The 25,664-nt window shown below is 41.5% G+C and overlaps 2 protein-coding genes across 2 annotated transcripts; one reads left to right on the top strand and one right to left on the bottom strand.

Moving 5' to 3' along the window:
- Positions 1 to 7,596: 7,596 nt before the first annotated feature.
- Positions 7,597 to 10,827, bottom strand: zmynd19 (zinc finger, MYND-type containing 19). The gene is made up of 6 exons (XM_056432786.1): positions 10,592 to 10,827; positions 9,171 to 9,230; positions 8,966 to 9,072; positions 8,268 to 8,408; positions 7,897 to 8,077; positions 7,597 to 7,757 (listed from the first exon to the last, which is right to left on the bottom strand). The coding sequence occupies exons 1-6, from the start codon at positions 10,640 to 10,642 to the stop codon at positions 7,614 to 7,616; spliced, it is 684 nt and encodes a 227-aa protein (XP_056288761.1). The 5' UTR covers positions 10,643 to 10,827; the 3' UTR covers positions 7,597 to 7,613.
- Positions 10,828 to 18,707: 7,880 nt separating this feature from the next.
- On the top strand, positions 18,708 to 23,867 carry bspry (B-box and SPRY domain containing). Its single transcript, XM_056432624.1, has 6 exons — positions 18,708 to 19,157; positions 19,839 to 19,937; positions 21,835 to 22,065; positions 22,227 to 22,252; positions 22,355 to 22,479; positions 22,887 to 23,867. The coding sequence occupies exons 1-6, from the start codon at positions 18,792 to 18,794 to the stop codon at positions 23,420 to 23,422; spliced, it is 1,383 nt and encodes a 460-aa protein (XP_056288599.1). The 5' UTR covers positions 18,708 to 18,791; the 3' UTR covers positions 23,423 to 23,867.
- The last annotated feature ends 1,797 nt before the right edge of the window (positions 23,868 to 25,664 follow it).

Raw genomic sequence — 25,664 nt, 5'->3', positions numbered from 1 at the left:
GGGGCAGCTGGTCCGTGATGAAGTGCATATCCCTTGGGCTGTACGGCTTGTACTGGGTGACCCCGGTGCTCGGTGTTATGAGTGGGGCTTGGATATGTTGTTGTTCCGCTTTGTCTTGGGGGCACTCTGTCTGTAGTTGATGCTGGAAGTCATCTGTTGGCGGAGTCTGCTTGGCTCTCCGTGGTGACCTATGTTCTCTGGTCCAGCTTGTAGGCACGTTCAATGTGCCCTTGAAGTCCAATTCTTGGGATGAGTCTTTCGTCGGGTGTTGGGGTGCACTCATGCACGCTGCTCCATTGTTGACTGCAGGGGCTGGGGGACTTGACTGATGGGTCCGGGGTGGACATGGGGCGGGGTGGTCCTCGGTGTCAAAGCATGTTGATGGGCCGGGGGATGGGGCTGGGGAGCTCTAGACGTCGCTTGCCGGGGGATGGAGCTGGGGAGCTCTAGCCATCGAAACATCTTGATGGGCCGGAGGATGGGGCTGGGGGGTCTGTACTGGGGGTGGGGGTCGATGCGGCACTAATGGGGGAAAGGGAGTTATCTTGGTTGCATCTAGCTTCCAGTGGCATCTGTGGCTGGGCTCTGGGCTGAGCAGGGGATGACGGGGCACTTTCTTTCTCTTCGCTTCTCTTCCTTTCTTTTCCGACTTTTTTCAGCTTTCTGCCTCTCCTCGTCTCTCCTCTCCTCGTCTCTCCTCTCCTCTTCCATCTGTTTCTCACGTATTTTAACTTTCTGTCTCTCCTCTTCTTCTCGCTGTCGCTCCCTTGTCCTGGACTCAGCTAAATCCTTCTGCAGCTGTGCGACCATGCTACGTAGGTATGACTCAACTCTGCCTCCTTTGAGTTCAACCACTGGGGCCTTGGTTCCGGGGCTGCCTCTTTATGCAGGGTTCCAGTCGGGGGAGCTTCTTCTTTGGGGACGTTCTTGGGGGTGCTGTTCCTTGCTGCTGGGCTTGAAGCTGCCTTGCTTTGGTGATGGATTGGCATACCATGCAACAGACGCCTCGCTTGCACCACAGCATCATTGGCTTTGGCGCTCTCTGCTGGTCGGGATCGGAACCACTTCTTCCCTTGCCCAAACTTGGCACACATGTTCTGGGTGGTTAGCTGCGTCGTCAGATATTTTTTGGTAAATTCGATTTAACGGGCCCAGAGTTTCGGTTTCTTTTTCGTGTGATAGCCCATGACCACCCGGTTCCAGGCATGTGCTTTTGTCCCGGTAACCCCAGGAATCGTCCCGCTAAAGGCGTTGGAATGCCCAAAATTGACGAAACTTTGAAACGCTGTAACTCCTCAGGGAAACGTCCGATCGACCCCAAACTTGGCACACATGTTCTGGGTGGGTAGCTGCGTCGACTCACCAGGTCCGATATTTTTTGGTAAATTTGATTTAAACAGGCTCCGTCCCCGTCACGAAAAACAGGCTCCGCCCCCGTGACAAAAACCAAACTCCGCCCACGTGACGAAAAACAAACTCCACCCCCCTCACGAAAAACAGGCTCCGCCCCGTGACAAAAAACAAACTCCGCCCCGTCACGAAAAACAAACTCCGCCCACGTGACAAAAAAAACTCCGCCTCGTGACGAAAAACAAACTCCGCCCCCGTGAAAAAAAACAACTCCGCCCCCGTGACAAAAAACAAACTCCGCCCCGTCACGAAAAACAAACTCCGCCCACGTGACAAAAAAAACTCTGCCTCGTGACGAAAAACAAACTCCGCCCCCGTGAAAAAAAACAACTCCGCCCCCGTGACGAAAAACAAACTCCGCCCCGTCACGAAAAACAGGCTCCGCCCCCGTGACGAAAACCAAACTCCGCCCCCGTGACGAAAAACAAACTCCGCCCCCGTCACGAAAACCAAACTATTTATTTATTTATTTCTAGTTATATGGCCCATTTGTATGTTCCCAAAAAATGCATGAAATCAAAAACACATTGTCCCGTGTTCTCCCACGGTCCAAAAACGGTGTGCTCCACCTACTGCTCCCACTGATTATATTGGCCTCTGTCCTAATTGACAGTGGCCCTACGCCCCCCACAACAGAGCATTTTCAATTGTCGGGAATTACACATCTCTTACCAAGTATAAAGGTCCCAGTCCCCATCATGAAAGCACAAGACTGACAGGCAGCAAAACTCTGTAAGCCCTGAGAGAAGAAGTGAGAAAACAAACAGCATTTTAGGCACGATTTGACCTGCATGAATATTTGTGCGGCTCAATCTGTTGACTGTCGGCGTCCTCCGGGGTCAGCAGGCTACAGTGATGTAAGAGAAAGATACAAACTAACAACCCACCGGATGTTTTGCTGCCAGCGTATGGTCCACTTTTGTGAGACCGATATTGACCATTATGTTGCTGCTGTTGTAAACTGGGGGTCAAAATATTACACGGAGATTAACATTATTTTATGATGCGACCGTGTTCATTTCTAACTTCCGCGTTGCAAACCAAAACATACACACAGAGAGGACCGGCTGTTTGTATAAACACTAGCGACGCCTGGCGGGGATGACGAAGTACTGCAGTCCCTCGCCAACGAAAATTATAATCCAAAATACACAGTAAATAATGTAATTTTTGTTTGTTTTTGTAATGCACATTGATAAAAACATTGCAGTAAATGTGCCAGAGTAAGCCAAGAGGCTATTTTCCATCTGTAGTCCCAATGTTGCTGATGTTAAGAACAAAGACTGAAGCAAAGAGGAAGCAATTGAAAAAGTATAAAACAAATAAAGACATGGAAATGTATCAAAAGTAAACTATTACAAGTCATTCTGACTAAAAATAAGACTTAATATGTGTTATTATGTTTGTGAAAGTTTGCTAAAGCTCAAAATAAGGGTGACGTTAAAGTTACATATGTAGACGTTTTTACACCCGAATGAAGGTGTCCAAAATAAAAAGAAAATGTATAGGTGACATCATATTGATTTAGAAATGTAACCTTGCCATGTGTGTGTGTTACCTGCCAGGAGGCGGCAGTGAAAAACACGGTCCAGTTGTTTTGACCAGTGGTGACATTACCCAGATTAGTTATGGTGGCAAAGCGTGATGCTTCTTCGTAAAGCTAATTTCTTAGAAGACAATTTAGATCTCTACAGATTTTTATTCTGCTTTGTTATCCTGCAACAATCCTTCAATTATGTCTTGTGATTCCTTTGGAAAAGCCACTTGCATTGACTATAAAAGTTGATATTTGTCTATTTAGATAGACAAAAAGAAAATCATCTATCTGAATTTTTTCGACATTATAGTGAGTATATATATATTATTCACCAAAGCTAAGAATGATCTGTCATTAGAGATAATTTCCCACATATTACAAGATGAATTTGGTGTTTCAATATCATCTTGCTCAACTTTGGTCACTAAACAAGAATATATTTATTATTTGGTGACAATACTTTAAATGCATGTAAAAAGCAGTATTAAGTTCAAGTAAACAAATTAACTCTTCAATAAGTCATCATTCCAGCCTGTCTTTGTGTATGTAAAACTCCATGTGCGACCTCAGGCCTTCCACAACAGCACAGCCCCCCCCCCCCCCTCTGTTGAACTTTGACCCCACAGGGACTTCAAGGGTTCCGCTGGAGGCGAGACATGAGCAGGAGGAAGAAGAGGCAGATGGAGAGCGTAGAACTACTGCTGAGACACAAGTAAGAACACAGAGGCTTACGTTACCAGACATCTGTTCCTTGTTACACAGGAGAAAGAAGAGATGAACTCCCGAGATACGAGTGATGAAGCCAACGAGTTAATAAAGGGATTACTATGGTTTTAAAGATATTTCAAACACAGGGTACACAGAATAACACATGCACTACAAGTATAAAGGTGGCCCAGTGGTAAGCGCTGTTGCAGCACTGTGTGGTAAACACATATCAATCTCGAGGAGCAAGAGTTACATCTGTGAAGCCATCAGTCCAAAAAACAGATGGTTAATCAGATTTAACGGTAGAAATATCTGAATTCAAGTCTTTGAGAATAACATGTAACTCACAATCAAATAAGGGGGGCGGGGGTTGGCGGTGATGGAGGAAAATGACCTGAATGTGGTTTGAGTGGGGGATTAAAAATTATGGTTCCCTGTAGCAGATATCATGTAAAAACCACTTCATAGAAGAATTTTTTTTTAAATATATGGGGAGAGTAGGGCTACAACTTGTGGTTATTTTCATAATCTATAATCTTTTGATATTTTATGTTTTTAATAATTCAAGATTCAAGATTCAAGATTCAAGATATTTTATTTGTCACATACACACACAGGGTGTGCAGTGAAATGAAAGTGGCAATGCTCAGCAGGAATGTGCAAGGGCAACAAGTACACACTATTTACAAAAAAAAACAACACAATATTGTGTGTGTGTGTGTGTGTGTGTGTGTGTGTGTGTGTGCCTAAGAGGGGCAGTTGTGTGGGTCTGGTGGGGGTGAGGTCGGAGTTCACAATCCTGATGGCCTGAGGAAAGAAACTCCGTCTCTCTCTCTTCAGCGTGACTACGGAGGCGCCTGCCTGACCGCAGCAGCTGAAACAGTCTGTTGTTGGGGTGGTGAGGATCCTTCATGATCCTGCCGGCTCTGGTTCTGCACCTCCTGGTGTACAAGTCCTGCAGGGTGGGAGTGTTCCAATAGTGCGCTCAGCCGAACGCACTACTCTCTGCAGAGCCTTCCTGTCCTGAGCGGAGCAGTTGCCAAACCAGGCTGTGATGCTTCCTGTGTTTACCAAGTAAAATTCTAGAAAACTGAAAAAGGCAACATCAATCTATACATTTAATTTAGTTATATGAAATATAAAATACAATTTGAGAAGCCTGAACCGGCAAAATACTTAATGTTAAACAATCTCTAATTTAATTTTCAATCTTTCAAATATTTGTAACATAATGCATGTATATGAGCATATGGGGCTGTATAGTTAAAATACTCGGTATCAACCAACGTCTCTTAATTAATGTAGGCATTTAAAGCTGTGGAAACATTCAATATGTGTTTTATAACACACCATAAAGTACTTTTAGGCAGATAGAAGATTGTAAATGTGTTTGTTAACAACCTCTTGTGGGCACCTATGGACAGTGCAGGTAGAGTTGAGAAAACAAATAAATATGCCAACTCTCATTGAGTAACTCTCATTTGACAATTTTAGACTCATCAGGTTGATTTTCTGTGAACTAACGTTCATTATTGAGGCGTTTCAAATGTTTTTCGGTCTTTGACCAAAATGTCCTCAAAATGAATTTCTTCTTTACAAGCAACCTTGAATTGAACATAGTTTGAAATTATACTAGATAAATTATAATGGATACTTTTATCGTCATTCACATTTTGAGGACTCCACAAGTTGACTCCTAGCGTGAGGTTCATTTTATTTATTATCATTTTACATTGGAAAAGCAACGGTCAATTATCTCTCTCCCCCCCCCACCCCCACCCAACTGTACCTCCATTCACATATTGTAGCTTTATTTCTAGGTGATTAATGTTTACATTTTTACAAAACGAGAAGATGTCAGACACAATTTGTACACTCCAAATCATCCAAATCACCTCCCGCCCTTTAACCCATCCCAGACAAATACATTAACAAGGTGAGCCACATTTTTAGTGCAGTGATGAAAACCTGTTAGCACACATAAAAAATAAACAATCAACAAGTCGCATGTACAACTGTGAATAACATGCTTACTATGTGTCTGGCCTCATCACCTCGGACACATTAAGCAGGTGTGCGTTGTAGTAATACAAGGAAGGCCGGCGGTTGTGGGTAAAGTGGACTCACGACACGACGACTGTTGAGTAAAACAAAAGCAGGAAATCGTTCAGTTCATATAACCACTCTTCAAATAAAATCTACCAAAAAGGTGTGTAAAAGAAGGAGTTAGGGGGGGTTCAAGTTTTACACTCCAAGACATCTCTTGCGTGGAAGATTTTTAGTGACATTGATGTGTGCAGTATTTTCATGGAAAACTAGACGGGCAACACAGAGGAAGTGGACTCACTCATTCATTCAGGACAAGGAAAGGAAAAAACTAAATAATTAACTGGGTTAAAGTGTTCCGTCCCCCTCCTTACCCAAAAAGACGCGACATAAAAAAGGTCCCATATAGTCCACTTTGTTTTCTTTAGAACATTTGCCTTCAAATATCACCAGGACAAAAACATGTTTCACAATCAAATGTTTTAAATAAATATAGCTCCATTGATAGAATTTCTTCCAAAAAAATAACTCCTTAGAGCAAACCCTGACCGAAACACACGCATACCAAAACCCAGCAGGTGCAAACAAATACAGTTGAAAAGACAGGTGTCTGTTAAAAACCAGCAAGACTAAGACCGACTGGAGGGACTTAAAACAGTTGATACAGGAGTGCCAAAACTACAGGAGAGTACTTTGGTAGGTAATCAGAAAAAAAGATATTTGTGTCTGGAACATTGTATAATTATTTTGAGATCACAATAAAGTAGTATCTTATACCGTGACCAAAACAACAAGCGTTGTTTATGTGAGATCATGACACAGGCCTGTCAAAGTACTGAGATCACCATGAACAGCCTAATAACTGGAGAATCTTTTTGTTTGTTTTCAAAGTGGTAATTAAAACGTTGTACCTAGTCTCAAACAACATAAGTCTGATCAAATCGATAGAAAAATAAATTAACTCATGGGTCAAGAAAACGTCTAGAAAATGGTTTGCCTTTATTTGGCAGCTACTTTATTATAGAACAGTGAAAATATTTAACCCATCAATTTACGATTAAATATGAAATTTAAAACTGTGTAATATGGCCCCTTTAAGAAGAGAAAAGACATACATTAACCTGGTCCGAAACCAATGTTGACCATTTCAATGTCCTTCAGTACATATTGGCAGCACATGCATACAAACACACGCACACACACACACACACACACACACACACATCCACACTCAATACTGGTAGTGTGATCCAATCAGTGAAATCAATCTGATGTGTTTCGCAGTTGGAACGACAGTCAGGGAGGCGGCTAAGGTGACGATGACCATGACAACAGCAGCTGTGTGCAGAGGTCAGAGAGGGAGTGATACAGTGAAAAGGTCCATGTCCCGTTGTACCAGTTGAACGACGGGTACTGCAGCCCATTGGGTCCCCCGTTTGCACAGACGTCACCACACCCAGCGGCTGGGTGGAGGAACTAAAGTGGATGACGACGACTGTCTATATTGTGGTCCAAATAAGCTTGTCCAGTTTGTCAACAAGACAACTCCACCCCCCCCCCCCCCCCCACATACAAAACCATAGCAGCAGGTAGATCTCAAGGGTCTCCCCCCTCAAGAAAAATAATGAGAAATAAAATAAAATAATAATACCTTTCCCCGTCATCCAGCAAGCAAGCTATGGAGCATTACCAGCTCTGGAAAGTGGCAAATGTCTTTTTTGCCTTATTCTCCTTCCCATCCATCTTCTTACCATCCATCAAACAATCAAGCAACCAACATTGTCCTTAGTTGTTAGTCTCTTGTCAGCAATTTCCCCAATGTTTGCACTTCATCCCCGCGCCCCTCCCATAAGTCCAGCTCGACCCCCCCCACCCCACTGTTCTCCCTGCTCCTCTCCCAGACGAGGGCAGATCATCGTTCGGGCTCCGACTCGAGAGCCAGCGCCCGCTTGCGCTCGCGACACTGCTTCTTGTGGGCGGGCCAGTCCCTCTGCTGGCACTGGGAGCCACAGTAGCGCGCCACCTGGCAGCGACCGCAGATGTTGAACTCACGGAGCTGTTGACAGACGAGGAACCAGATTATGTTTGGCTCTGCGTCTCATGCTTTGGTACTGTGACCCGAGGTAACAATTTTGCCAGACGCACCCACATCTAGTTGGGTTTATAATATATCATGCGAGTTTCACAGTACGTACCCTCCTCTCAATGAGTGAACAAGGAGGATAATGACACTCGTAGTAGGTGCAGGAGCACTCCTCTTCCTCCACCAGCTCCCCGTTAGCGTTGTAGTAGCGTGTGCGGCTCAGCTCCAGATATTGCTCCTCCACAGGGTCAGCTGGTACCTGCTGGATGGCCAGCCAGTACAGAGACTGCTCTCTGGACAAGTCAGGGAACATGGAAGAAATATTTGCAAAAAACTAAATGCCAATTTCGTTTTCAAAGAAATTAAGTAAACATCCCTTTTTTTCAGGCTAAGCCTTAATGAATCTGACTGGCTTCGCAAATCACACACAGCATACGGCTTGTGCCGTGCTACGCCCGTAGCACTAGTGTAGCTGTAGTCTACCTCTGTTTGCTGGAAATCTCTTCCGGCTTGGGGCTCCAGCCCGCTGGCACCAGTCGCAGGTTATCTAGCCGGTTGTCCACCGTCACCGAGTTGATGTGGATGACTTGAAAACTGGGGGCGATGCCTCCTCTATGCTTCTCCCTGTGTCAAGACATATGTTTCATAAGTCAACCAGCCTCTTTAACAATTACAAAACACCTGATTAAGATGAGATCCACTTATGTAGCGGTGTTAGCAGGACAGCTAGGCCTGCATTTTGTCCACTTCATTGTTTATTTCAACACTGATCTCATGTTATAAGAGCATGAATTATAAAAGGCAACAAGAAGATCCGTTAAACTTTCTCTCGGTCATAAAAATATGTGCAGCTCACTATAAAAATGATAATATAACGATGTAAAAAGGATCAATAAATAGCTCCAACTCCACAAATAAGTTTACAGATGGTGGATCTTAAGAGTAGTCAACAGCTTTACTGGCTGCTGGAAACTGGCCTCTTCAGCATTGATTTTGCACATTGAACTCTTTTCATATAAGACTATTGCAACCATATTTATCTGTGTTCAAACGCCCTATGTCAATAATTGGGTTAACTATAATTGAAAGACAGCACAACTCCACAATAAGAATGCTTGTCAATGTATTGAGCCCAGGTGCTGCTTATTGCACACCTGATATATAATTATCAAAGTACTTACCAGAGCAGCTCATGCAAAGGCCTTCCTGCCCAGCGGCCTTTGCCAATGTCGAAAGCGTAGGCAAAGATCTTAGCTCCATTGCCATCCGCATCTACCTCCATGCGCGCCTGAAAATTACATAATGTCATGTTTTAACAAAGACAATAAGAAAAGTGATATCCGCAATACTTCTCAGAAACACAAGTTTGATGAATGTTCAGTTTACCTCAAATGCATAGTTTTCCACAAGCGGTATGTCTTGCTCATCAATCAGTGTGTATTTTGTCTAAAAGGAGAGAAGAGAGAAAGAATACTTTCATGTCAACACCTGGGACACATACAGGAGCAGCTATCTTTTCATGGCCTGCTTTTCGGAACATTTACACGAAAACCCAGGGGGTAAAACAAAAAGGCAATCGGCGTGCAGGACCATATAAGACGACGTGCATTTCAAATCGCATTTCACAAAGAGCATTATGAAACGTTATACGCAAACAGTAAATGATTAAAGACTTCAATCTGTGATGATAATTTATAGAATCATCTGATAAGCCTGTGCTTGCCTATCACAGAACAACTTCCTGTTTTTATTAACAGTGTTTTCAACCAACATTGAACCACATCCAGACTCAAAATGCATATTTAAAAAGTAGCAACACAGTCTTGTGTTGACCAAGTGATCTAAACTATGAGTTAGGAGGTGGGACTTTCAAATGCACGTGACAAGATACCAACACAGTAGCCCGTGGCACAAAACAGCACCGGGTGTTGTCCACAAACCGAAAAAGGTCCAAACATGCGATGTGGCATTTTGTCTCATCTGCCAGACTATTGTCTAAATCTTAACATGCGACATGTAATTTTAAAAAATATGTCTAGGAGCACTGTAACGCAGCAGGTGGGCAACCGCTCCAACCCAAACGGTCTGGCCAGTCTACCCGAAGTGCAAGTGTCTTGTGACACCAGCAGCTCGACACGAGTCTCTCTTGACCATCATCCAGCCACACTTTAACGTCGCATTACGTTGCACAGTTTCAACTCTGCAACTTAAGCCCAAAAAACCCCTCTGTTTTCGGCTACAGATGGAGACAAGTGTGCCGGCCTGCCGGTGCTTTGTCACGTTGCACAAAAGACTCAGTTGATGCATTGGGCCAATGGCTTCCTCATCAGCAGACACGACACCGTGTAATCTAAATAACAAGGCTAGCGTTGCACTGCTAACTGTATCGCCGGCCGTTAGGACGATAGGACCCAGCTCCGATTCAGAAATACTTGAATGGTCTTCTCCGTTTCAACCCGACACTGGGGACGGACCCGTTGGTTTACCTTTGAGGAACTATTCTGCCATTTAACGCCCGCTAACTGCTAACGCACCCGGCTACATGCTAGTTAGCTTAATCGCGAGACGGTTGGTGGCGGCGGAGGAACAAGACAACCAACCAGTCTGGCTCGGCCGGCTCCTCTAATCCATTAAAATACAGTTAAAATCGGCAAAGACGTGCCCCTCCCGCGTCGGCAACGGGTTGATAACCATGAAAGCTATCGACCGACACCGACTCGTCGCCGCAAAACCCGTTTTTCATCAACGTTTGTGGTCCCCGCGGGCCCTCCCCCGGCCGCACATGGCAGTCCTGGGCTCCTGCTCACCTTCCCGGCCACACGGCCGAGCCGCACGATCCCGAGCTTGAAATCCGACATCGGGAGGACGGGTGGTTGTGGCGACGGAGAGAGAGAGAGAGAGACGCAGGGTCCAACCGACGCTGTAGTCGGGTTTAAAACTCGCAGGGGGAGCCCCTCAGCCCCACTGCGATGCCAGTTTGGGTTAACTGGATGGGTGTTCGCCCTGACTCCGAGTCTCTCCGGCGGCAGCCCAACCTCCGTGACACACCGCTGCTGGCGCAGGATAGCCGAGCTGGCTGCTGGGGGCGGGGCCAAGGCGGGACCAGCCGCTCACCAGAGCGTCCAATCAAACGCGACGTTAATTTTTTTCTGATGGGAAGCTTCCTATGGTCTGGTCAAATAGAAAACTAGTATTTATCAACGACCGCCTGTTTTTGTTATTACCTCTTTAAACTCTCGTGACCACTTTTTTTTCGCGCGAAATGTTTGATGGCGAGGCTTTTGCCATTGGTGTTCTCGAGCGCTACATGCTACTAAATTTACTTCAGTAGCCTGAAAGCATTTCCCACTTAGGCCAGCATTTAAAAAAACATATCTATAACAGTGTTGTCAATTTAAAACTGCAAGAACTCTTTAATCCATTTTGTATTTCTAAAACTTCCCAGATCCTTAAAAGGTTATTTTTGGCATGTCGTCATTGTGTTATAAAGCCAGAGTCCGCGTGGGAAACGCGAATTGCATCTTTGAGTTTGGTATCCAATCCATGACTTTCACTCATCTGGGGCCGGTATTTCAAAATTTGTAATCCAGATCAGAATGATCCGGATAACTAGTGTTGTTACGAGATGTGCCGACGCTTCGAAGCGGGTGTCGAGGAATGGAGGGGGCGTTTCCCCGAAGCGCGTATCGAGGCGTGCTTCATTTAGGGGAGGAGCCAAAAATGATGACGTCCGAAGCCTCGCTGCTCGGCTGTACCACGTGACTGCTTCGGGAAATGGTTCAGATTTTGCCGGGAGGTTTGACAGCAATATAAACCCCTCAGGCTCCATTCAAAATGTGGGTTGTTGGTTGAGAGTTTGGAGAGTTTAGAGAGAGAGATAGTTTGGAGAGTGAGGAGAGTGAGGAGAGAAGGTTAGGTGATCAAACGCTGAGACGGAGTTTCTTTCCTCAGGCCATCAGGATTGTGAACTCCGACCTCACCAGGACCCCCACATAGACCCACACAACTGCCCCTCTTAGGCACACACACACACACACACACACACACACACACACACACACACACACACACACACACACACACACACACACTTACTGTAAATATTGTGTTGTTTTTTATTGTAAATAGTGTGTACTTGTTGCCCTTGCACATTCCTGCTGAGCATTGCCACTTTCATTTCACTGCACACCCTGTGTGTGTATGTGACAAATAAAACATCTTGAATCTTGAATCTTGAATCAAATGTAACTGTTGAGAAACTGTTATTTCTGAATAAAAATGAATAAAATGTCCCTTGTCCTGTACATCACTGTCCAAGTTACATAAGCATATTCATGAAATGTAACTGTTGAGAAACTGTTATTTCTGAATACAAATGAATAAAATGTCCCTTGTCCTGTACATCACTGTCCAAGTTACATAAGCATATTCAGTCCCCTCTTCCTAGTTACACACAGTGTTGGGCAAGTTACTGAAAATTAGTAGTTAGTTATAGTTACTAGTTACTTCTTTTAAAAGTAATTTAATTACTTTACTAGTTACTGTATATCAAAAGTAATTAGTTACTCGGGAAAGTAACTTTTAAGTTACTTTTATGTCTGCTTTTTTAATGTGATGAACAGTACTGAACAGTCAAACACAATAAACATATGTTGTTGACCTATTTATTGCAATCAACAGGGCAACATGCCTTCAAATCAAGCAGTCGTACAAAAGTCCCTTTTAATACTTAACTTAATACAAAATAACTGTCTGTCATTTAACTTTTTTTTTTTTTACCACATTAAACCCAATGAAATAAAAGTGATTGGCCTACACTGGAAGTGGCTGTCAATCACAGTGTGGCACCGTGATGCTGATCGAGGGAGCGTGCCTGTGATTGGCGGAGTAGAGGGGAGGCGGGGTTAACCTCCCGGAAAACGGAAGTTACGGGTGGTTGACGGGAACCGTTGTTGTTGACGTTCGAGCTGCTGAGCCGAGAGGAGCAGCTGTCTGTGTTGGTGAATGCCCAATAAAGGGAGGAATAATAACGTCGTCCCGTCTCCGTGTCATCAGTCCATAACGTCCGAGACGTTACAATATCATTGTGCCACCAAGGTCCTGCGATGTCGGATCAGAAGCAGCTAAAGTAGCCTAGCTTGTCTTCTTGTCTGCAAGTGTTCATTTTTCACAAGAGAGTAACGCGAGTAACGAACTCATTTAAATTTCAGTAACTGTAACTGCGTTAGTTGATTTAAAAAATACTTCGTTACACGCTCGTTACCGCTAAAAGTAGTGGAATTACAGTAACGCGTTACTCCCAACACTGGTTACACACACACGTTCACTGTCCTCTGCCTGCTTAAGCCCATGCCATTTTCCTAAAGTGACATAATAACATTATTACACAACCTGCCATATCATATGATACTACCATTTTGGGAACATTTACACACACAGAATACATTCAAAAAATATTTTATTATGCACATATGTGATAATTTATGTACAGAAATGATTTGGTCATACATTTTTGTAATTCATAGTCATTCCCAACAGCCATAACAGACACACAAATTCAATGCATCATATTATGTGGTTAGATACAGCTGCCTGTGATTATGCACTTGGCCAGTAGGTGGTTTCGTGAGCACATGAAGCTTCGAGAAATGAACCCTTTCTCGAACCAATTGGCTGAAGTGGTTCGATGCCTCATGAGGCTTCATCTCACCATCACTTCGGATAACTAAATCCCCCTTTCCTCAGCCACAGATCAACCTGATCCATCCGAGTATTTCAAAACTTTGCGGGATTGGATCAGAGTGATCCTGATACCGGCAGATTGGGATTTCCAAATCCGTCCCCGCCCCCTGGATCACAGACAGGTAACAGGAAGTGGAGCGAACATTTTACGGAAAAAAGGAGAAGCTGGCACAACGATCGTCTCTAAATCTAAGTATAATCTTGGTCAGTGTTGATGCGTCCTAAAACGAGATGAAAGGCAATCACTATATTAAGTTAACAAATTACGTAAATCCGCACAAAGTTGAAAGAATAGCTCGGCGAAGTAAAATAAAGCCGAGTTCGCGCTAACGCGAGCTAACGCTGCTCCATTGACTTCTGTGTTAAGGAGCTAACAAGCTAGTAAAGAGGCTAGCGTCTGTACGTCGCGCTCCACATTGTAATGCATTTACTCGCAATGCATTGGGTGTAGATTTTAAAATGTGTTGTACATATCTCCGATGTGAGGTCCTCGGACGGATGTCTATGTGTACAGTGTGTAAAGCCCTCTGAGGCAAATTTGTAATTTCTGATAATGTGCTATACAAAATAAACTCAATTAAGTTGCATTTTTAGGAAACAGTTGTCAACAAAAGAGATACAACCTTGATATGTGTTCTCTTTAAATATGTTTGTGGAAAGAGAAGACAGACAGTTAACACAGAGCTGCTCCAAATGCCATAACCGTTCAAGCTTTGGCTATGAACATTAAGTGTGTGTGCTGAATGCATGTTAATAAATACATTTGACTGATTTTCAACGAATACGTTGTATTTTTTTTTTTACTTCAATTTTTCACTGTGTTTTCTGAAAAAGAATGGAACGTGCAAAGAAAATAAACATTGATCAAACAGCAGTCTAGCTATATCTGTATCAAACAATGAATTTTGGGAGCAGTTACACTTCGGCTGGTCCAACCTTTTCATGTAATCTCCCTCAAATCCACCTCTGAGGTGGGATCAGGGTAATCCTGATTTTTAGGATCAAACTGATCCAGATTTCCCACTAAAGTTTTGAAATACTCAACAGCAGTGTTTAATCCGGATAAAAGGCAGGATTGAATTACCAAATCCGAATCTTCAGGATCAGATTTGCTTTGAAATACCCGTTTATGGGATCTGATCAGGATTTAATCCAATCCAGGATGAGGTGGATCATTTTGAAATACCGGCCCCTGTTCAGTGGTGATTGATCTCCTATTGTAAGACATGTGCTGCGAAATTAAAGCCTTAATGATGCAGTTCCATTGAGTGGTATATGCTCTCAGTATCACAATCTTGCACCTGCACTCCTGCAGAAGCACAAATAAAGGAATAATGATATAAATATACATCAATAATGAACAAAAACAGTTTCCAATTTAATCACATGTAATAAGTTAATTGATATTGCACCTCTCAGTCCTTTTTATGGAATTGATGATATTCTGTGTAGTTTGTTTATGAGTCAATTATTTATATATTATATGTTAACATTCAGCATGTTTAAATGTGTCACCGCTAAGAAGGGCTTGAATTGTTTTTGAGTGCTGTACCTGGAACAATATCACTGTTATTGGATCAATATCACTGCAAAGTAATACATATTAATGAACTTAGACAAAATAATAAAGTAATAAAAAGTAATGGAAAAGTACAAAAGTAATGAAAAGTACAAAAGTAATAAAAAGTAATTAAAAAGTAATAAAAAAATATAAAAAAGTAATAAAAAAATAATAAAAACTTAAAAATTAATACAAAAGTTTAAAAAACTTACAAAGTAATAAAGTTTTAAAAAGTAATCAAATAAAGTAAAACATTTAAAGTTATATAAAATTATTAAAAAGTTAAAAAGTTCTAAAAAAGTTTAAAAGTTATAAGAAATTATTAAAAAGTACTAAAAAGTTTTTAAAAGTTAAAAAGCAATACAAATTAATAAAGGAATAAAAAGTTAAAAAGTAATGAAAAGTAATAAAAATAAGGGAAAGAAGTAATACCGTACCAAGCTTGATTCTAAACTACTATTAAAACCAAATACAGTTACTAACCAAGTAATTCAGTTGGTATGAGTCTGCGTTAATCTTGTTGCATCTGGTCAGGTTACAGTCAGGAGAAAAGGCTGAAAGACGACAGAGCGCGAGATCTGCCACATGTGCAAAGGGTAGTCCCCAGTTAAACACAGTTATTTTGCATTGATATGCACAGCATCTTACCTAAATCAATCTAATAAATGAAATTATTCCTACATCTTGTGTTACACCCATTAAATATAAATATCTTCATTTGTGTAATTGATTTAATTAAATGTATCGAACCATATTTAAAGAAAAGTACATTTTTATTTAGGTAAAGGATTGATATTTTTAAGTATCAGATGCAGAACTTAGTCCCCTTTTGAGTGTTTATTCTACTACTTAATTTTTTACTTTTGTAATGCCAGTAATACCTGACATTTAAATTCATTTAAAAGGATGCACCACATAGGATGTCTTCCACACACACCATGACGCTCAAATTGCAGCACACAAGAGGACATATTCAATTGCATTCATCACTCTAATAAAATCCAGGGCCTGAGCACAAACGTGTCTTCTCTCCTAAGGGCTCGAACACACCAGACGAGCCTCTCAAAAACGCGTCGCCCGCAAAACCATTGATTCCCTATGGTACGACTTTCAGACGCGCCTTTTAAATACCACGCGGTGCGGTTTTTTTGCGTTTTTCAGGGGTGGTTTAAAGTTAAAATATTCTCAACTTTAAGGGCGAGACGCGGAGGCGCACCGAGCTGTTTTGCCCAGCAGGTTTTTGACAAGGCGTTTTTGGTGCGGCTGCGCTTTTTAGAGGCGCGTCTGGTGTGTTCGAGCCCTAACACATCTGTGACTTAAGTGTGTGAGCACCTTCTGGAGATCAGGATCTGTATTACAGAAACCTAGAAATGTGTAAGGGTGTACATTTAGATAAGACCATTTTAAAATTTAGTGGATGATGATTTATTATTTATGACATAAATTATCACTGTAATATTTGTAGAGTTTCTATTAAAAAACAAGTTTCCAATAGTTCTTCATGTTGCTGGCAGGTGAAACACTTAATCTATTTTCAGTTTTCTGACCTTTTAGAAACACATGATTTTCATTCAACACAACAATATTATTTGGATTCATTGGTAAGGTACTGATGATGTTTCCCACCAAATCTTACAAATCAATATCTCGTGCATACCAGAGATGTCCCAACACTGATTAACCCAATTAATAGTAAACATGTGTTAATTGAGTATCAGTATATTATATATATATTCTATTCTCGCATTTTGTGTCAGGGATAGAAGTTGCAAACATCAAAACCCCAATTTATTATCATGTTACCATGCTCTTTGAGAGTGACAACAGACATAATTAGCTTTTATTTATTTTTGGCATTTATTTTTTTAAAGTAGAAAGGTGAGCGTAATCTTTTTTTAAATAAAGATTACTGGTATTTAAAAAGTTGTTTTCCACTTATAGTATAACGCAGCATCTCTATCGCCCACAACATAGTGTGCATGTATCCCTTGCCTGTTTCATGATGTAAACACATCTTGTGTTTTCTACCTTTTTTCTATTACATAATAGCTATTTATGTCAGAAACAATGGGAGCCCTGTGCCTCTGCTGTTCCCATTTCAAAATGAAATGTCTGAGCCAGAAGGAACAACTCTCTTCTGTCAATCACTCCTCTCCAGTTACTCACAGAGCTGGGAGGAGTGGGATGTGTGTGTCGTTCCTTGTGGAGGTTTGAATTTCTTGAGATTTGATCGCTGTCCTTCCAAACATATGTGCTTTAATAAAAAGTATTTCATTAAGCTCAGATTTTAAAATGATGGGATTGAAAGCGATACAAGGAGGATGATAAATGCAAAGCCTTTTTTACCTCTTCTTCAAGAATTTAACATAACAGGAAACTTGTATTATTGGCATCCACTTGTGAAAGCTTAAGCACATGGAAAGGGTATGAATACACTACTAAATCAAGTTAAAACAATATCACAATGACTAAATAACAGTCCATTAAATCACATATCCAGTTACTCGCAGACACAGAGCTGGGAGGAATGGGATGTGTATGTTTTGTTCCTTATTTTAAATTCCTTATTTTACTGTAACGTTTTTTTAGTTTAGCATTATCAACGGATTACTTTTGTATTTGTATTTTATAGTTGTAAAAATGTAATAATTTGTTTATGAATGGTCCTGATTAAGGCAGACCCGAAAAAGACATTTAAAGTTTATATTCTTTGGATTCAAGAGCTTTTCCAGACAGTGGGTGTTGCTCACTATTGCTAAACAGAGCTGTCTCTGGTGTGTCTGCACCTCAGATCCCTGGGTACACCTATGATGATATTGTATATCCCACCATATCCACCCTGGAACATCTGATTACTCTGCCACTGTGTTCTCACAATGGTATTGAGAAATATTAGCAAAGGAAAATAGGAGGATAGTTTTTGAATAGCTGACTGCTATAGCAAAATTCAAGTCAGTAGAATTGTTTTAATTCAGGAATGCAGGTTCAAATCCTGTGATTTGAATTTTGAAAATGCGGGGAGCAACTCTTTAAGTTAAAATTGTTTTTTGTGTGCATTTGTTTAACCATTGCAGTCAATGACAGGCTTTTTTTGGTGGTAGTTTAAACTAAAACAAATCATTAAAATGTATGTCGACGTATACTTCTCATGTTTTCCATGTACAATGTTGCAATTCCTAAAGTAGCAATCTTGCAGATTTTCATGTCAATAAATGTATATTATGTCGCTAACACAATTATAAATGAGCCTTATGGTTCACTGATGAATATTTATCAATGTGCAGTTATAGATGTGTGCTGACATCACCGTTTCTCTTCATTTTATGCGCACAAAAATGCTCCTAAATCTGAAAGCTTGAAGCTCACTTTGGATCACAGCTGAACACTTGAAACGTTTTAGGGCCCGAAATACAAACACGGGAAGAGAAACAGGAAAACAAGGCAAGCTAAAAACAAACAATAAAATACATTACAATATGATAATTGGTATCTATCGATGCTACATTACAACGGTACTGGTTCACGCCCAAATCAAACAACTGATACTAGCAGAGCAGAAACCTTGATTTCCTTCTCTCAGCTCTGACCTCTGGTGTCGGTGTTACTTCCGGGTTCAGCTCACCTGTTACACCTGTATTACAGCGCTGTAGGATACTAAAGGTGCGACTCCAGCTCCGCCGGTGCACCTGTTGCTTTATTGTGCCATGACCGAGGAGCTCACAACGTGCGACTTAACATGCCCATCTTCACCGACTGCCTCGGAGAAGACTTCAATCGGCCCGAACACGAAGGAGATGGATTTTGAGCAGCCTATTTTCTCGGTGTTGAGCGGCGGTGTGAAGCGGCACCAGGCGGAGGACAGCGCGGTGGCGACCTCACCGGCTAGGACCACTGCCGACTCCGAGTCCGGGATCTTCTCTGGTGAATACGAGGTGTGCGTGGAGCATGACGCCGAGCTGGACTGGTTCTGTGGCACCGAGTCGAAACTCATCTGCTCCCACTGCGCCATCGTGGGCCCCTGCCGCCGACACACCGTGACCCCTCTGGCCACCAGAGTAACCGCAGTCAGAGTGAGTATGTGTAAAGGCCTATAACAGCTTGCTGTATTTTCTATTCAACACAGGTTTACTTCTATTTCTGGATGTATTCACTGGGCTGTGGGATGATATAGCTCTTGGAAATGTACATTCAAACGTAACTCAAATGTGCGATTCCTTTTACCGTTTCAAAATAAAAGTTTATAAAATATATACAAATTTATATATGAGAGAAGGTAGCACAAAGCCTCTATAAATTCTTCAAACAAAACAATATTATCTTGGCCTACGTCAGTAAATGTTTTAATATATTTTTTACCGAAGGTACCTGTTGGGTTATAAATACCCAGGTAGGTTACTTTAATTTAGTGTGAACACCTTTATTTTTCCTTTTTTTCAACTTTCAAACAGGTCTTTTACTAATTGTACCTCACTATAAAGCTGTATCCATCTAAGTTTATTTTAAGATTTTTTTTCAATGACTCACTTTGCTAAAGGGTTGTTGTTATAAAGCAATGAAGACTGACTGATAATGTCTGGAAAACTGTTTACACATTTGACAGTGCAATAGAGATATTTCTTCATTCTTTCTTGGGTGTGCCACTTTTTGCATGTTCATTTTTGTGTTGATTCCTCTTCATGGTATTTAAAAAGACAGGATTTTCGTGTTGTGTCTCCAGCTGATGAGTGTGTGTGTGTTTGTGTTTTCACCAGAACCAACTAGTGGATGTTTGTGAGAAAATGCAGCTGCAGGCAATGAGGGTTGAGAAGTTCATCAACCAGACGCTGACAGCCAAAGAGCAAAAGCTTCAGGTGAGAAATCCCACTAACCCCCTTCCAGTTAACCTCCCACTAATGACCACGCCGACACAGTTTCAGTCCCAATACTGATCACATTGCTCAGCGAAACCAAGTATACAAGTTTCACAAGTACATTGTTTTGATGTTGGCTGGCTCGGCTTTATGAAAAAGTCCTGTGTGACAACCTACCTGTGCTTTATGGACACATGATTGAAGTCTCTTTGCATTAAAGCTGCAACTAAAGATTATGGTATTGACAATTAATCTGTGAGCTGTTTCTTCAAGTATCTGGTTCATTGTTAAATCTATAAGAATATAGTAAGAAATAACTCCCCAACTCTTCTTCAAATTTATTGTATGGTTCCAATACCCAAAGACATTCAGTATATAATTACATAAAACTGAGAAAAGCTGAAAACCTGCACCTTTGAGAAGCTGGAACGAGGTTGGCATTTTGACTGATAAAGAACTGAATAGATTATTGTCTCACCACTTCATTGCATGTGAAGCTTTTATTGTGGCATCAGCATGGAGAGGAAATTGTAAAGAAATCATATAGTCATATATACTTAAAATGCATGTTCTTTTACATTCAAGTTCATGTTTAAATATGTTGAATCATTTAAACATGCAGAAATACAGAATTAAATATCAGTATAATGCTTTCTAAATCTAAATTATTTTGAATATCAGAGTTGTAGTTGTGCTGCGTCCACAATTTACTTTTCTAACAATAACTAAGAGTGATTTTATATCTCATTATTCCAAACAAGTATATATTTGCAGTGAGTAACATAAATACAAATTGTTAATTAATAAAGTATATCTTGCTGATTCAGTAAATTTCTTACCACCAGGAAACAAAGCAAAGGTTGCCTCTTCCCGTTCACCCACAGCCTATTTATTAACCTCCCTCAACACAATGGGTCTCTAAAGTGGTCAGAGCCATGCGTGTGTAAATCCACGAGTAAATCAAACCTCAACAAACAACAAAGGCAGGTACAACAAACAGGCTGACAACTTATCTGATCAAGAATCAAATCACCAAACCAATACGGGTATCAACCTCAAACAAACTTACTCCACACTATGGAAACAATGCTTTGGGTTTAAAATCTGGTCAATTAATCTCTGTAGCTATTGGGTGTGTTTGTTTGTTGGTTGTTTATGGATAGACGTGGGAAGTCAACTCTGTGAAATTCAACAGCCTCTGCACCCTAATGGGAGCTCCCCATCAAGGTTCTGGAAGTTTGACCCACATGTTTCCTAATGTTTGATGTAGGAGATACTTTGCTTAACATCGTGGGATAAATACGGCCGCCCTCCCGACTAGACCTCTTAAAACCTGCAAACAAACCTGCAATAATGGATATGTTGGCCACCCTGGGGCAGCAGAAACAAGCTGTGAACACAACACTCTGTTCACCAGCTCACTCGCTGCTGTTTGGTGCTGAGCAGGTCACAGTGGATGCTAGAGCTTTTTTGTGGACCAGAAAGCTAAAAGATAAGCTGAAATTCACTATAAAGCTCTGTGAAACCGACGGTAGCTGCAGGTTCAGATCGTAATGGCCACATTGTAAATTGATTCATTGTCATGGTAAATTGAATATCCATTGCTGTTTTTCATCTAATCTGAATTTGAAGAGTTTGGGCTCTAGGAAAGTGTAATGATAATTATTTTACCGATTTTCTGACATTTTGTAGATTAAACAGTTAGTTGAAAAAAAGTGTTATTGCGAGATTCAAAGAATATCTGATCATAAACGATGAGGGTATTTATAAATTTGAAAACAACAACCTTTTGACTACTGTCACACAATATTTTGATTATGCAAGTCAATTCAACGCCATGTCGTTTTTTCCACTGGTCTACGAGTTGTCTAATATCTCTTCGTGTCCCTTGGCGTAGGTCGCGGCGAGCAGTGCGAGGGAGCAGGTCTTGGCTCAGGTCAACGCAGCGCGTGACGCCCTGGAGGAGGAGGAGCAGCGTCTCTTGGAGAAGGTGCAGCGAGAGGAGGAGCGAGTGGAGCAGTGCCTCCTCACCCAGAAGGCCCACTGGAGCAAGGCTTTGGCGAGTCTGACGCAAACGCGCTCCAGCCTGGTTCACACGCTGACACACACTCCAGACGCACAGCTGGTGGTGAGCGATGGGACATCTTTGTTAGGAAGTTCAGGGATGACGGGAAGATTTTTGAACAATAGAGGAACTCGTGCTTGAAATCCATGTAACCTGACAATGAACATACATTGCTAAAGTACAAGAATACCCAGAAGACTCATTACTTTCTTCCTGTCTTTCAGACTAGTGTCCAGGAGATATCTGACAGGTAATCTTTTATACATGACATTGCTTGTGAATGTTTCTTTTCTTGTTTCGGATACCAGAGAGGTAACATCTCTTCTTTCTCTCTGTGTTTTCTTTGTGTCAGGGTGGAGGAGGCCGACGGGGTCGGGGAGCCATGTGACACAAACCAGCTCAGCCTGAAAGCAGACTGCAGTGACAGCAAGCTGCTGAGAGGTCTGTGGGCCACTGCAGTGCTGCTGGGGCCAAACGGTTAGTGCATTGGTATTCAATCCTCATGAACAACATGACAGATGCAGCAGGATCATACAGGGTGATTATACATACATCAAGTATGGTATTTATAGCATACCTGCAAAATCGAAAGATCCAGAAAGAAATAGTATCGATGCTCCAAATAGAAACCCGCTGAGAAACTGTACAAGCCAACATTTCAATAAGAATCTTGAAGGTGGACAACGAGATATTGTAAATAGGATTACAGGAAGTGATCAGCTCAGTGACCGACCCTTCAATTTTGACATCCATTGTGTGTGGGACGAAGAGCCAGCTGTGCCATTACAGGAAAAGAAAGGATTCTCAAGCCTCCTCAAAACATGTCTGCTCATATTAATGCATCAGCTGATGTCATTAACGCCATCTTTTCCTTCTTCTCCCAGCTTATGGATCATCTTTGTTACGGTTCGATGAGCGCACCCTGAGCCCTCTCCTGTCCCTCTCAGAAGACTTATACACTTTGACCTTCTTTTACAAAAAAGCTCGCCAATCGCTGCCCTACGACCCAGCACGCTTTGACTGTTGGCCCAATGCACTGGGTTCACTGGCCATGTCCTCTGGCAGCCACAGCTGGGTGGTGGATGTGGGCCAGAGTGGTGCCTTTAAGGTCGGGGTCTGCTACACCTCTATGGAGCGCAAAGGCTCTGGAAACGAGGCCCGACTGGGCCATAACGCTCAGTCTTGGGTGCTGTCTCACTACGACGGGGACTACTCCTTCTGCCACGCTGGGAAGAAGGTGCCCCTGCAGGTGGTGAGGAAACCCCAGAGGATCGGCCTGCTGCTGGACTGGCCGAGCCAGACGCTGTTGTTTTATGAGGCGGACTCCAGCAACGTGCTGCACTCTGTCACACATGACTTCAGCGCCGCGCTGCTGCCGGCGTTTGCCGTGACGGACCGCAGCATCACCATACTGCATTGACACAAAGCCAAAAACACGGAATGACCACAAACGTGAAGAAATGCCTTTGTCTAATGTGAATATGATCAGCAGCTAAAGATCCTCCATCGGACGATGCAGTTTAGAAAGGCATACATTTCTATTTATTTTATTAGCTTTTATAAATGTTTGAAAGATTCAATAGAGTTTGATTTAGAGATGATCAGATAATTTAACTTTTTCTGTTGATCATAATATACAGTAGTGCTGTAACAGCATTTCGTTTGACTGACAGTGCTAGTTTTTTAAATCTTTGTAATAGCATCGGTTTGATTTGTGCAATCAAGCTTCTCCAAGTCGCTTTCTAGAAAATATTAATAACACTGGTTGATCCAGGCCTGTTTTGAATGTTGTGTGACAAAGAAATCACTCCAGAAATACTTGAGATCATGTTGTATAAATAAATGTTATATGTTCAGTGAACCAATTTTCGACTGAAATGTCTGACTCTGTAATATACCTTTTGGTAAATAGAATAACACAAGCTATGGTTTTGAGATTTATCTTACATTAGAATATTATCAGAGCTGAAAATCCCATTGTTTGGTTTGCACAGTCAAATACAATAAGAAATACATTACAATATTAGGTGTCCTTCAGGGACTTAACATGAACATAAGATATGTTAACAGAACTCAAAAACACTTGTCATTGTTGCCCAGTGTTGTAATAAACTCAGTCGTGAAGGATCTGAGAACACAGTGAAGGTCCTGCATTGACAATGTTTCTCAAGTTAAATTATGTAAGGTGAATCAGGAAAATGTACTACAAGTATTACAAGTAGCGTCCCCATGTGACGGTTACAATTCTTACGACATCATGTCATTAGATTATTATTATGCATTAATCATTAATGTGTCACTAGCATTTTATTGTTGTAGTCGGTTGAGGTGGAGCTCAGTTTTAACTACGTTTTCTCAGGCTGTGTTTGAGTCTATTTTATTTGTTTTGTTAAATAACTACAAGGCGTGGCAGTTACAAATGACACAATCAGTGTGCGTCCATCATCAGTTGACACACACACAGTTGTGTCGTGTGGACGTCATTACATTTTTTAATTGTATACCATTCGTCAAGCCATATAACAAAAAAGGATCATGTTTATTTAGCTACGGTTTTTTATGTTGAACTTAGGTCTGTTTGATACTTTGATGCACAGGTGTAGTGTAGTTTATTTTACTTTACTATATTTTTTTTTTAAGTACTTTTTTTTGTTTTTCTGTACTTATTTTACTTTATTTTTTTTACTTTTATTTTTTTACAGCATTTTAAACTTGTACTATTACAAAACTATTACAAGAAAAAATACACACATCGTTAAACGGAAAAACAATGAGAAAAATCGCAACTGTTGTGAAGCACCCCGCAGCGCACCTGAACGCACCCGAAACGGACAGTTGTCGACACACGCAGGGAACACACCGCAGCGCACCTACACGCAGCAGGGACTGGACTGTTCGCACCTGAACGCAGCACGAACACCAGGTTGGAGGTCAGGGTCCTGTGCCGCGCTTTCTTATTCAAAGTGATGTGATGCCCAGGATAGAGCGAAACAGATACGACTCATTTCCATTTCATGTGGAGCAGCAATGGAAGCCCAACGGGACCACAAAGAGGGGTCAAAGATCAACGCGGCAGGTTTCTTTCTGTTCTTCTTTGAGTTTATGCTTAAGTTTCTTCCTGACCGATGAAGATATGGCCGGACCAACCGGAGTACGGGAGGAACAACATTGAACCAACAAACCAAAATTAACCATGAGCCGTAAATATTAATTATGTTCATAAACGTAAATCGTTAATATATCATAAACCTGTTGTTAAGATATTATCTAGTTGTGTCTCAGGAAGTTAGTGGGGTGGCAGTGGGAGCAGGAGAGTGCATTGTTTGACGATTATGCTAACGCTAGCTGTTGTATGTTTAGGCTACGTTCAAATGCTATGACACAATTAGGAGAGACAATTAGCGGAGAGGAGAGATAGCGAATCTATAGTTAGTGTTGTGAGTTTGTGTTAGTTGTTTGATTTGTGATTTGCTTCTATATACATAATGCTAATCATATATATTTTATAATTATTTTATTTAATATTATATTTTATTTAATATTATACGTATGACGATATTGATTTGTTATTGTTATTGATTAACTACAGTGTCACAATTCACTACAGACATACACATACATATTCACGACAAAACTGGAATGTATGAAACTAAATAAATAAA

The sequence above is a fragment of the Pseudoliparis swirei genome, chromosome 15 (genome assembly GCF_029220125.1).
Source record: "Pseudoliparis swirei isolate HS2019 ecotype Mariana Trench chromosome 15, NWPU_hadal_v1, whole genome shotgun sequence".
Classification (NCBI taxonomy): Eukaryota; Metazoa; Chordata; class Actinopteri; order Perciformes; family Liparidae; genus Pseudoliparis; species Pseudoliparis swirei.
Note: the sequence above shows the minus strand (reverse complement) of the source record. Positions and strands in the feature narration are given on the sequence as shown.

What these genes read in the sequence shown, in the direction of transcription:
- zmynd19 (XM_056432786.1), bottom strand. Translation starts at nt 10,642, where the DNA reads ATGTCGGATTTCAAGCTCGGGATCGTGCGGCTCGGCCGTGTGGCCGGG. An exon ending in TGGAAAACTATGCATTTGAG is followed by an intron (nt 9,073 to 9,170) that starts GTAAACTGAACA and finishes TGTAATTTTCAG; the next exon opens with GCGCGCATGGAGGTAGATGC. An exon ending in GAGATTTCCAGCAAACAGAG is followed by an intron (nt 8,078 to 8,267) that starts GTAGACTACAGC and finishes TGACTTGTCCAG; the next exon opens with AGAGCAGTCTCTGTACTGGC.
- bspry (XM_056432624.1), top strand. Translation starts at nt 18,792, where the DNA reads ATGACCGAGGAGCTCACAACGTGCGACTTAACATGCCCATCTTCACCG. An exon ending in CCAAAGAGCAAAAGCTTCAG is followed by an intron (nt 19,938 to 21,834) that starts GTGAGAAATCCC and finishes CCCTTGGCGTAG; the next exon opens with GTCGCGGCGAGCAGTGCGAG. An exon ending in CTCCAGACGCACAGCTGGTG is followed by an intron (nt 22,066 to 22,226) that starts GTGAGCGATGGG and finishes CCTGTCTTTCAG; the next exon opens with ACTAGTGTCCAGGAGATATC.